The 13,061-nt window shown below is 38.0% G+C and overlaps 1 protein-coding gene across 1 annotated transcript in view; it reads right to left on the bottom strand.

Annotated features, from left to right (window-relative positions):
* The window catches only part of INPP4B (inositol polyphosphate-4-phosphatase type II B), a 563,351-nt gene that overhangs the window by 86,115 nt on the left and 464,175 nt on the right, over positions 1-13,061 (bottom strand). The window contains exons 16-17 of the mRNA XM_081093135.1: positions 6,983-7,160; positions 464-667 (exon numbers count right to left, since the gene is read on the bottom strand). Of these exons, the coding sequence (XP_080949261.1) occupies positions 464-667; positions 6,983-7,160 (382 nt within the window). The remainder of the gene's footprint in view (positions 1-463; positions 668-6,982; positions 7,161-13,061) is intronic.

The raw sequence follows: 13,061 nt of genomic DNA, 5'->3' as shown, positions 1-13,061 counted from the left end.
TTAATCATAGAACCACGAGGAGAGGGATTTAAGAGATCTTTATATCCACTGCCATTTGGATTACAACAATGAAAATACTTGTTGCATCCGAATAGTGCATTATAGATAATTTCAGACTCTTTTTCTAAAGCACAATTCTAATGGTTTATATTACCTTGGCAATAAATAAGGAAAGGTATTATAGAATCTAGCAATTGTGGCATCTTTGCTTTGATGACATATTCTTGGTTGTATATATATGATTTATTTGATAGCAAATTCATTTTTATGTCAAATAAATGTGATCTAGGAATAAAACTTCCATTCATAATTTGCCCTGAAGTAAAAATGAGACTGATTCACCCACAATATGTATCGTGACTGCTTTCTGCCTTGTTTGGATAAAAAGCAGAGATTTCTTCTTATGCTGACTTAATGTCTCAGGACTGAACACTGGGAAGAAAGTGATGTGCAAGAGACTTACCCACTCTTCCTCATCGTAGTCTGAATGATGGGGAATGGAGTCCTGCCTTCTCATTGGTGGGGGTAGATCCTGGGGACTGCTCTCCTCGGTGCTGCTCTGAGGCGAGGGTGGCTTTTTAAGGATGCCTCCTGGCCTGGCAGTGTAAAGTGCTAACAGAGCGCTTCTGACCAGCTGATCCTTAAAAGCATGAACAAAAAGCTCTGTCTGGAAAGAAATTGACAAGGATTAGAAATGCCATGGTAGGCATCTCAGCATAGAGCTATGAAAAGGTCAACTGCAGATTTGTTGGCACTTCAGAGAAAATGCTTCATACCAATCAGTGGAACATAGTTGGGTTTGGGGATGGTGCCAAGGCCTGAGTCCTCCTGCTCTAAAAGCCAACGCCGAGGTTCCATGTGCACCATCAGCACCATCTGTCGCCTCAGCCCCTCACTTTTAGTCCCACAGTCTATCTTTGGAGATGGATTTCACTGGGAATAATCATTCGGAAACCATCTACCTTTCAAGTAATTCCGAATAGAGCTTAATGGAAAATATCATCAGATTATAGATAATCTACATTTTAAACAGTGTTAAAGGCTAAAGAAAGACATGTCTTTTAGAGGCAGGAGACTTGGTTTTTACTAATTTCAACAGTAGAGATGAATAAGCAGTCTTCCCATGAAAACATGTGGCTTTTATTCCTTATTATCATCCCCTAATTGTCTCCTCCACCAAATGGTTTCGGCAGTGCTCGAGGTTAGCGAGGTGACTATAAAACCTACCATGGAGGGTTTTACAGGCTGATGGTAAATAACCTAGTGAGCACTCGAATAATGACAGCTTCCCAGCGATAAAGAACTTCACAGCTGTACTTTTCAATTTCCCAGTGAAATGTTTAATAGCTTCACCCCGTAATATACCGGAGGGGCAGTGATTGATTTTCTGTGTCATAGTACACTTAGCATGCACATGGGCTCACAATCTGTTCAAAGAGTGGAGAAGTCACTCACGCACTGACCCATATTGTTATCATATTTATCCTTTGTAATCTCTTAGGAAGGGGTCCTTTAAGTCATAGCATTATTTTCAATAACAGTTGATATAATTACCATTTAATGTGACTCTTGACTACAATGCTGACTGCACTAGAGCTGTAAGTCTGGGTACCTGTTTATTGTGCCTTCTCATGGTGCAGTCAACACTGCCATGTCTAACTGGTGGTTACTACATTTTCTCTGTCTCCTGTTGTGTCCATGCAATTAAAGAAAATCAGGGACCTAGTAAGATGACGTCATATCTGTATAGCTCTTCTTTACAATAGATCATGAAATTCTAGAACTGAAATGGACTTGAAAGTGGACCTCTTCATTAACCAGATGAGGAAACTAAGAAACCAGCGTGGTGACCTGCCCAAGGCAGACTGTGTATTAGCAGCACAGATGGAACAGATCCCGTTTTCTGACAAATTCAGTAGCTTTTCCCCTTACTCCACACCACCGCCCAGTCACTGCAGCTGGAGGTTTCTGTCCTTCCCCTTCTTCCCAAACTCCAACTCCCAAAGTGTCTGAACAGCTACCAGCTCTCAGAATTAATTGTGTCCACAATTGCCCATGTAACTATCTTTACTGCTGAACTTTATTGGATGTTTTAAACACTCTTTTAATCTAGAGGCACTTTAAAAGGAATTAGATAAGAAATATGGAGAAAGATTATGAAAGAATAAGAGATTGGAAAATATTTTTATAATAAGCTAGGAAATCAAAATAAAAAGCACCTTTTTTAATTAAAAAATAACACTTGAAAAAAATTGGCTTGACAGTATTCAAACCAGTATAGTTATAGCAAAATGGGGAAATATGTTGTTTACATAATTTTCCATATAGAAAAAATATGTCTATCAATGTTAATTTAAGTATTAAAAATTTGAATTTATTTCCATTCAACTTAACTAGACTACTTCTCTGTTGATAATTTCAATAGCAACTTTTGATTTATTTTTAGAGCAAAACAGCTTGCCTTCTTTGAATTCCTGCTACTACATCTCTAGTCTTATACCACTCACATAATTACCATGTAGCTAAATATCTATTCACATGCAATGAAATTTTATATGGTTCTTATCATTGCAATCATTTTCTTCCCATAGCATGCACACACTTCATTTATTCAAATCTCATTTGGTATGATTTATCACCAAGTCCTGGGAGATTATACAGTAGATTCTTATAGTTTTACAACTCAGAAATTTTGGGTTGTAATATAATATAATACACAAAATATTAAGAGAACACAATAATAGCTGATCTTTTACTTTGTGTTTATATGAAAAACTTATCTGACTCCTTGGAAACTCTCAAAATCCTATATGTAGAATCGCATTCTGTTAGAAAATAGAAAATAATCTATTCACATGACCTGGAAACAAATCTTAATTTTCTTGAGCAGCATTACTTAGTATAGACCAATGAAGATCCTGATATTTTACAGTCAAATAAATAAGCTTATAGATATTAATATAGTCCACAGAATTCCAACATGCCTGTATTTTGTTGTTCTTGCAACTGAGAAGATACTAGGGAAGCTAAAAGTCATGGCTAGAGTGTGATCATGTCTCTGAGTTGCCTGTTGCCTTGGAGTTCTGATAAGCTATTTTCTTTTCTGACTCAGCTCACATTACATTAAGTTAAAAAAGAAAGGTTGTCGAAATGTTACCATAAGGGTAGGCAAAACAATTCTCTTAAAGTATCAGTTCAATAATATACTAAAAAGCATAAACTTAAGCAAAGACAACCCATTTCATTTGTTTGATATTTTAAAGAGAGAAATGTTACCTGAAAAATGTAATGTTTTTCTGCCTTACTGACATTTCTCCAATTCATATTCTCATATATATTTTCAAAGTAACTTGAATTATCAGCAAGTATAAAAGTACTAAAAAATATTTCTCCTGGGAATAAATTTCCTAGTTTCCTGACTATCAGTGGCAGAGAAATAGTTAGGATATGTTCATTTAAAATGACTCTTTTTAGCTAGAAATTTCAACAAATTAATCAAAGTCCCCTTCTATTTGGAATGACCTTATTGTCACTGAAAAAATTCCATCTGCAATACGGAATTAGCCAAAGGAATAAACAAGTGACCATAATTTTAGTTGTCATGTACATGGCAAGAAAGAATCCTGTTTGTTTTTAAATTTGATATGCTTTAATTATTCTATAGGGCATTGGAAAATAGGCAGCATAGAGAGATAAACTATATGATCCTTCTAACTATCTAGCTTACTTCCAGAGGCAGTTTCCAGGCTATGGCACAAGGAGGAAGAAGCCACAGATGAACTTCTCAAACTGAGGAAACAGAGATTAGAGCTTGGAAAAGCCGAAGGGGTTAGTGAGAATTCACAGAAAAGAGTACCAGAAAGGTGGGAACTGCACACAGAAAGAGCCCTGATGATCTGTAAATGGTGCTTTTAAATCTTTACCTGAGTACTGATCTGCATGTGAGAGGATTCGGGGTCATAGGGCTTAGAATAGCTCATCTTCCCACCAGCAGAGTGGGCTTTGTAATACACAGGGCACTGTGTAGAGCCCTCAGAAATGTATGGCCCAAACAGTGGGGCTAAATTAGTCCTAGGTTAAAGGCTGCTCTGGATCCTGCTCTAACTGGGGGTAAAAATAAGGCTTGAAAGGATCTTACTGATTGCTAATAACTTAACTTCACACTAGCACAAAATCCAACATTATTTAAAGGAATACAATAAAATCCAGCAACCAAGAATGTAAAATACAAAATTCCTGTTATTCCATAGAATATACCAAGCATACAATGAAGCAGAAAATTTTGACCCATAATTAGAAAAAACACACAGAGATTTTATCTTCCTTCCAACTGCCTGCTTCCTTGCTGATGCTGAAACTACTGACCCACACGGGCAGCTGATCAAGGTTTGACTGCTACAGGACCTTCCTAGAGTGGCAGAAATAAGAGTCTGCCATCTTGCCCCCATACCACAGGCACAGCAGGAAAGAGGAAGTCACCCTGAAATGGAAAGTTCTGCAAGCCTGCTTTAAAAAACAAAAATCAAACAAAAAAACAAACCCTTTTCGCTCAAACTTGCAAAAGTGTCCATTAAGTCATTAGTAGCAAATTCAATCAATTAATTAAAAAATAGAAGACCATTCCTGGGACATGGAGTCTGAACCACCAGCAGCATGGCTAGGTAGAAATTAATCATACTTTATTTTAAATCATAAGTTACACATTGTCTTCAGAGACTATGCAAAACTCTGTTAACTGGGATAATTATTTGAACTTCCAGTAACACATTCTTAAAATGAAAATGCAAGGCTTGCAAACCTAAAAAGATCCTCCTGGCTTCAAGGGCTGACAGATTTATTAGTAGACGAAGCATGTCTACTCAGTTAAAAATAAAAATATAGGGGAAAAAGTTGGAGCGATGCTGAATTAAAGGAGGAGAAAATACGTGCCCTGTCCCCCCACTCAAGTCACTACAGCAAGTTGTAAATGATGTGTGAAATGACAAGTCCCTGTCCAATGCACAGGAAGAACATAAATACTGCTCTGTGATCACTGCAGTGATGTGCTACCTACTAACATTTCTGCTTAGGTGAATCCAAGAAGCCTCACCTCCATCCAGAAATTCCAAAAAGAACTGAACCAAAATAAAATTACCTTATTTTACTGTGTATAACACTTTCCTCTCCCCTGCTTCCCTTTTCCCTGGCCATAATATATTTATTGATAATTAGATATATTTATTGACTATCAGAATAGTTAAGCATTGCTGATGAGTTTGTCTAAAATTTTCTTTGTAATTTTAAAAATGTAAAAATCAAAATGCATATATTACATAGAGGATACCGGAAAGTTTCCTCCCTCCCTGATTTTTCCCTTTTTGTGCTATGGTCTGGAAACTGCCTCTGGAATTGAGCTAGACAATCAGTATGTACCCACCATTTCAAGGTAAAGTAAAATAACACCAGTCACGAAGCCCCTGGCACAAGATTTGGCGAAGTCGGTACTTGTAAAATTTGGGTCAGTTTTCCCCTCCCTTGTCATGATGGATGCACCTGATCTGACATAGAAGGAATGCTGCAGTGCGAACTGGAAGTCTTAGGCTTTGACTTTTTAACTTTTTAATTAATTAGACAATTCACTTGACCTTTCTGAACAGGTATTAGCTAATTTTTAATACAAATAGATATTGTTTATCTCCTATGAGAAAATCATAATAATGTACTCTTTAAACTAAAATGTTAAATAAGTAAAAAGTATTATTATTATTATTATTATTAATTAGCATATCTGAATAAAAAATATACACCTATCATATCCAGGTTTCTATGAATCTATTCTTTAGGGCTGCAAAAAACTACACTGTTATTTTATTCTAAAACTAGAGGTCCAATGCAAAGATTCATGCACATTGAAAGGAAATTAATTAGAAGAAATATTTTAGAGGCCAGGGAGGAACTTGAGAGATTATCCAGCTAGGGAGAGAGGAGGGACCAAGGAGGGCTCCAGGGCATGTCCAGCCTGTCTCGCCCGTCCTGATTGGCTAGACCCCAGCAGCAAGCTAACCTACCAATTGGAGCATCTGCCCCCTGGTGGTCAGTGCATGTCATAGCAACTGGTCAAACGGTTGAACGAATGGTCCGGCACTTAGCATATTAGGTTTTTATTATATAGGATAACACCATGAGAACTTTCTTTGGTCAGTTTCTTCAAGGACATATTTACTGAAAGGATCCCATAATAAATTGCAAGGTGTCCTCAGAATGCAGAGGTTAAGGATAATTGTATTGGAATTGGACACCAGGACACCTGGTTTTATATTTAAAATCAAACTGCAATTTGTCTTTTTCTACCTTGGTTCTCTCTGTGTCATTTAGTTGCCCTAATTATTATGGAATTGATGTAGTACCTACCTTTGCCAGGCTACCTGTCCTCTCTGCATATAAGGTTCAAGTCACCCTTAGAAAAATGAAGGCATAGGTCCCACTAACATTTCAAACAATAACTAATATTTTGGGGAAATTTTAGAACCTTTTCCCAGTAGATAATGTTGAAAGTGAATCAGGCAGAGAAATTACCCCATGTCACTGATAAGAGTACACATCCAAGTCCTGTTTTCAAATGAAGTGAATTCCCATTTAAATGTATAGCTTCATATGCATATAATTTAGGTGTTCACCAGAGGAAATAACTTTCAAAATCTAATTTATTTGACAAGGCCACGAGCCAAAGAAAATGAAGGATGTCAAGGAAAAGAAAAAAATATATAACAACCAATAACAGGTTTCATTTCCTACAAGGAAAAAAAAATCAGTGCTCAGTTAAGATTTGAAAAGAGAATGAGGCCAATTCAGTTTGATCCTGTGGCAATACTCTGAAGCTTACTTTTTAACTTAGTCTATTTTACATTTCCAGGTGCTAGGAAAGGCAATGCATGCATAAAGCAACACCCATGTGGATTGGGGTATTTCATTTTCCTCACTGTAGGAATGATTTGGGTCTTACTTTTTCTGAAAGCATCTTTAAAGAATTCTTCAAGCTGTCTGGAGAATGCTGGCTTGCAGAATTAAGCAGTAGGTCTGCATGGGTTGCTATCAGAGGTTGTAGTTGATTGATGTTGCTGAGAACTTCCTTTGCTTTGGCTGTGTTTTCAGGTGAATAGTAAATAAACTGGTAGCCAGTACTACAACAACAAAGAGAAAGGCAAGTTACACACAAAGCAGAAAGAATTTGCAGCCCTTAATATTAGATGGCAAATCATAAACATAAGTCCATATGTCATTACTTCCTATTGAACAGATAAGAACTATTCTAAGAGATTTTTACAATGTCCTAAGAAGAGTTGTTGTTGTTTTTTTTAAGTAAAATGAACAAGGTATTTTTTAAGACTAGGTAAAATAAATCTAGTTCTTACTCATATACTAGGAACATTCTTTATGTTTACATATATCAAGTATTAACAATCAAAACAAATTAGTGTATTAATTATTAATAAACTTGAGGTCACACAGCACAGAGGGAAAAGACTGAATATAAATCCTGGCTCTGGTACTTACTAGCTGGGTGGCCTTGAGCAGCCTCTGCTTCCTCATGAGGGAGGTGGGCATAATTATCTGAACAATTATTTATAATAGGGGGGTTAGGTTGGTGATCATTCGTGGCAAGTGCCTAATAGAGTGCTTGACACAGAGCAAGCAGCCAATAACTACTACCTATATCTTCCCCCATGATACTTGGGACAAAGGGAGTAAATTTTAATGGCTGAGAAAAGAATTTAATGCCAAGTGGGCATATGGAGAATTTTATTGTAGAGAAAAAGGGCATTTCCAGCAAAAAATTACATTATGCTATTTTATCATCACCCTTTTTGTTCCTGTGGTTTTTCATTTGTTATAAAAAATCTAAAATTGATTTCTGCCTTTTATAACCATCATCTAGGAATTGGTCAAGCAGGTTATGTTATGGGGGTAGGAATTCCATGGAGGGAAGAAATCTTTGGCCAGTTTTATTAGGAAAGATAAAGGAGGCATTCCAGCAGGGAAAGGAAGAAATAGCAAAGCATTAGGCAAAGGGGAAAAAGAGAGAAGTCATGGTTGTTGCATTCACAGGGTTGGTGCAAAGCATGCTTACATCCCTTTGTATCCAACTGTCAAAGCATTTCTCACAATACCTTGCTACTATGTTGGGTACTTATTGAATATTTTCTCTATATTTACCAGTTACATTATTAAAATTCCCATCATTCCATTTCTTATTTTGAAATATTAGAACCCAATAAGAAAAATTCACATCTAGGAATCACTGTCCCCTTCCCTTTAAACACTAATGATTTTCAGGAGGAAGTATCCATTTCTTCAGGGATATATTATTATTTTGTAAACATATAATGGTTATCAAGCTAGTTATTTAATTTTTTTCTTGCATGCTAATGAAGAGGAATGTCCTTGGTTGCTTGGACTATTCTTACGACAGGACAAGAAGTCAATGAAGGGCATAGTTTTATGAAGAAAACACAGTGCTAATCTGTGACACTTAGGGGAATTTGCTCTCAACTTTGCATGTGACTGAAATTTCAGAAGCAGAATATTAAAAATAAAACATACCTTACTTACTTATCATATATATTTTAATGTCAATTAAAGCCCTAGACAAATAGCAATGGTGAGGAGGAGAAAGGAAATGATGTTCCTGTCAATTATTTGTCTCTTTCTGGCTCCCCCAATCTTGGGCAGGAGTGTGCTAAGGCCCTTAACAAAAATCATCTGTACTCAGATTTGGTACGAAGTTCAATCTACTGCGCTCTTTAGTAAATCAAACAACTGGGTGTTATTTTTGTAAAGATAATGATTATCTAAAGATATTGATGGGGCGCCAGGGTGGAGCTGCTGTTTGATGCCCAGCAGCTCTGACAGCAGAGAGTAAGACTTACTACCCACCCAACACAGAAGGCAGTGTGTAGTGGCTGCTCCGCGACCCCTTTCCACTGATCTGCTCCTCTGGCATTACACTTTGCTGTCTGGTGTCATCTTATGGGTACTGACAGGCCTCCCATGACCTAGCTCTTGCTTGGAACGCTAGCCTTCTCAAGGTCATGTGCGAGCTTCCATTCTTCTCTTCACATAACTGTCCTCTTGTTGAGGATGGCATTCCTGGCCTCTCATACAGTCACTCCCGTACATTTTTTTTTTCTGTGTATTTTTTACTCTGCAAATTCCCTTAGTGTCTCCTCTCCATTTGAATCAAACATGCACATTTACAAGATTTATTTCTCAAGTGTTCATTTCTTCTATCCTAGTTCAGCTGTGCTCAGATTTTACCGGGCATAAGATTGACTAGGGGATGAGGACAGGGTCTGGGTGTTAGAAGTGCGGATTTCCTGGCAATGCCAGGCGGTTCTGCGCCAGTAGTTGGTAACATTTGTAACAGAGGGAAATCCCAATGCAGGTGGAGAGTAGAGCACTGGCAGGGACACCTGCTGTCACTGTTTTGACCCTTATCCCCTCTGAACCCTTGATCTTCTACACAATAATTCTGATAAAAGTTCAGTAATCTTACCTTAAGTTCCTTATCCCGAACTAATTTTAATTTTCACAAACCTTTTACGAAGCTACTTTTGCACTCCATTTTTACATTTAGCACAAGATGCTTCAGTTCCTTTTCCATTACCAGTGTTGCCTCCCCTAACTTTTTGCACCATCCCTTCATCGTTTCCCTCCCAATATACCTCCCACCCACTTCCTTTCCTCCCCTCCAATACATTCCTCAGTCACCGTCCTGGGACATTAATCAGTATAACCCTGCCCCTGCTTCTAAGTTGGTCTGTCGGAGTGTAGTTAGGCAGCAGGCATCGCTTCTCCCACTTTGGCCCCATAATGATGAGCACCTTACCTAGTGAGGCTGAAAGATTCATTTGCCACAATAAAAGCCAATGTTGGTGTCCAGGGTGAAATAGTATGGTATGGAAAAAAATATCACCACCACAAAATAAGTTTAAGTAAACATAAATTTCATCTACCTATTCAGTGCCTGACTCTTAAACATGTCATATATTTTCACAGTTATAGCTTCTTAAATGGAAAGGTATGAGTACAATTTAATTAGCAAGATAAAAAGAATATAGCAAAACTCTGCTTTATAGTGGTCTGAAATTTAAACTGAATCCAAACACTTGAATTAAGTATCAATCAGACAAAACCAGCAAAACTACAACATATCTGCTTGGACAAAAAATATTTTATAGGGTGTAAATAATATAGCAAATCATAGATCAGGAAAATTGAAATGGGCTTCATAATAGTTTTCCACTAGTAAAACAATTAAAGTGTATATATGTGAATATGTACATTTTAGTTTCTATTTATTTAAATTCTTTAATATCATTTCATTAGAACACACACATATTCACATGTAGGTGTGTGCATGTTGTTATGGGGGTGTCATATTTTGGAGATATAAAGAAAAATAAAGCAGGTAGTGAATTAATATTCGTATTCATATACTCTAATTAGTACCAGGATACAGTTTAGACAAGGACTGTATGTCCTGAGCGAACATCCCACTTGGGTTGCTTTTCACTGGTCCTCCTGCATCCCCATCCTCTAGCATTGACTTGCTTCAGGGCTCAGTCCTTGGAACTCCTCCTTTTTGAAAAATCTTCATGTCCTTCCTAAATAACCTTTTAATCTGGTGGTTTAAACACCTCAGTTGTGCTAATGACCCCCAAATTCACATGTCTAACCCAAATCTATTTTCCTGAACTCCAATTAAAAACAAAAGCCCTCTACTCGGAAGGCCCTGTGTTAGCGAGAGGCCAGTTGAGTCGCCAACGTGGCGTACCTGGTCCCACACTTGCACAAGGTGGATGAGACCGTCCTTTCCGAAGAAGACCTAGCAGTCAACATTTGGTTCGGGCACGATTGGAACACGAGTGCATGAAAGTGGATGAGGTTCTGGACAGCATAGCAGAGGCGCTTAAACATCTGGCAGTTACTCATCTTGTGGAAACTACATTAGTACTTGACTTTAACAAAATGTATGAGTTATACGATCCGTGGACTGTGTTCTTTTATTTCAGTGACAAGCACATCAGGATTGGCCTGGGTACTGGCAACAACCAGATGAACCGGGCCAAGGAAGACAAGCAGGAGATGACCAACTTCATGGAGATTGTGTACCTACTGAGGCGCCCGGAAAGGCTGGCCTGCTCGTGTCCCTGAAGGACTGACTTCTCCACAAAGTACAGATACTGAACGCTTGTCCCAGGTTTGATGTGCTGTGCTGTGGACTCATGTTCACGTGGAGATGTCTGGAACTCTCGAAACCCTTTGAGGAAGTGTTTGGAGTCGGCCTGGCACTATACTTTTATGTTTGCAAATGTCGGTAAGTCTCTAGCTGAAGTAAATACATGGTGATGGGAACAGTCAAAACAATCAAACAAACAAACAAAAGCTCTCTTCTTGACATCTCCAACTCCCGATGTCCCCAACTGGGCTCATCAGCTCCCCATTCTTAACCACCAGCTCCTACACTCTTCCCAAAGTAGCTCACAGCAAGCCCATCTGCTGTGGTCTATGTCTCTTCTCTTTCTCTCCTACCCTTTCTCCAATTTTTCAGAAAATTCTGCCTTTTCCTTCAAAACACATACAAAACCCAACCACTTATTTTCATATTCACTGCAACCACCCTGGTGCAAGACACCATCACCTTCTACCCTCAGGATCATTACAATAGCCTAGAATCTTCAGTCCTTACTCTAAGACAGTGATGGCGAACCTATGACATGCGTGTCAGAGGTGACAGGCAAACTTTATTTTGGTTGATTTTTCTTTGTTAAATGGCATTTAAATATATAAAATAAATATCAAAAATATAAATCTTTGTTTAATATGGTTGCAAATATCAAAAAATTTCTATATGTGACACGGCACCAGAGTTAAGTTAGGGTTTTTCAAAATGCTGACACGTCGAGCTCAAAAGGTTCGCCATCACTGCTCTAAGACATTAAAATCCTTGACTTATGCTTAGGTTTGAAGGAGGCCTGAGGCAGGCAAGGAGAGAGAAATACAGCAATTCTTTCTTAGTCCCCTGCCCACGCCCCAAATTCTGGGAATCGAATCGTTCCGCCACTCATCTTTCCGCCCCTACAGGCACTGCTCCCTCCACCCCTGAACCCATTTGCTCAGCCAAGCTAGTCCTGTAGTAAATGGAGGCTTGGACAAATACAGATGAGAGATGATGAGCAGGCAAGGATGAAAGGGAAGGAAATGATAGAAGAGGAGGCGCCTGGGCAGGAGACCAGCATAGAAAAAGTGCCATACAGTGATGTGCTTCTGTTCCGGTGCCAGAATGAAATCTCCAGAGAAACATCTAAGGGACAAACTCCACTTTTTCCCAACTTAAGCACTACTTGTAAAACAAACAAACAAACAAAAAATAACAACATAACAAAACAAACAAAGAATGATCCCTTGAAATCAAGAGGGAAGGATAGACAGGCTCTCAGCTTTAACTGAGAAGAAAACCATGTGGATAATAAATGGAAATGTACCCCTTAGTGTATTTGAATATACCCTTCTCGCTTCACAGGGTTTAACAATGTGCTCCAGGAAACTGTAGAAGGCAAAAAACAAACAAACCCAGACTTTGCTTTTCACCAGGCAGCCTTTCCTTTTTTTTTTTTTTTTTGTTTTTCTCCCTAGAAGTATGGTTTAGAAAAAAGAACTAGAGGAATACAGTATTTGTTTTGTTTACTGCCTATGGATTTCACTCATATAATTAAATGAGTTACATGATCTAAGCTTAAATTGATGTTTGTCTTTGAAACTACTCATTTTAAAAAAATATTGGTTTCATGTTAATTTTAGAACCAGCAATTTTGAACAAGGCTGATTCTGCCATTTATTAGCTCTGTGACAGGTTATACCAATTAAGAGGAATAAACCTAGAATCCATTTTGATTTATTTTGCCCTCAAAGGAAATTTGCCTGTTGGCTCTGATCACAGTAGCTCCTACTATCCCATTTTTTAAGTTGCGAGCTCTTATCTGTAGTTTCTTGACCAATAAGACCTCTTTTCTATGTACATC

Source organism: Myotis nattereri, assembly GCF_964212035.1.
Source record: "Myotis nattereri genome assembly, chromosome: 5".
NCBI lineage: Eukaryota > Metazoa > Chordata > Mammalia > Chiroptera > Vespertilionidae > Myotis > Myotis nattereri.
The sequence above is the reverse complement of the archived record's forward strand: the minus strand, read 5'-3'. Positions and strand labels throughout refer to the sequence as shown.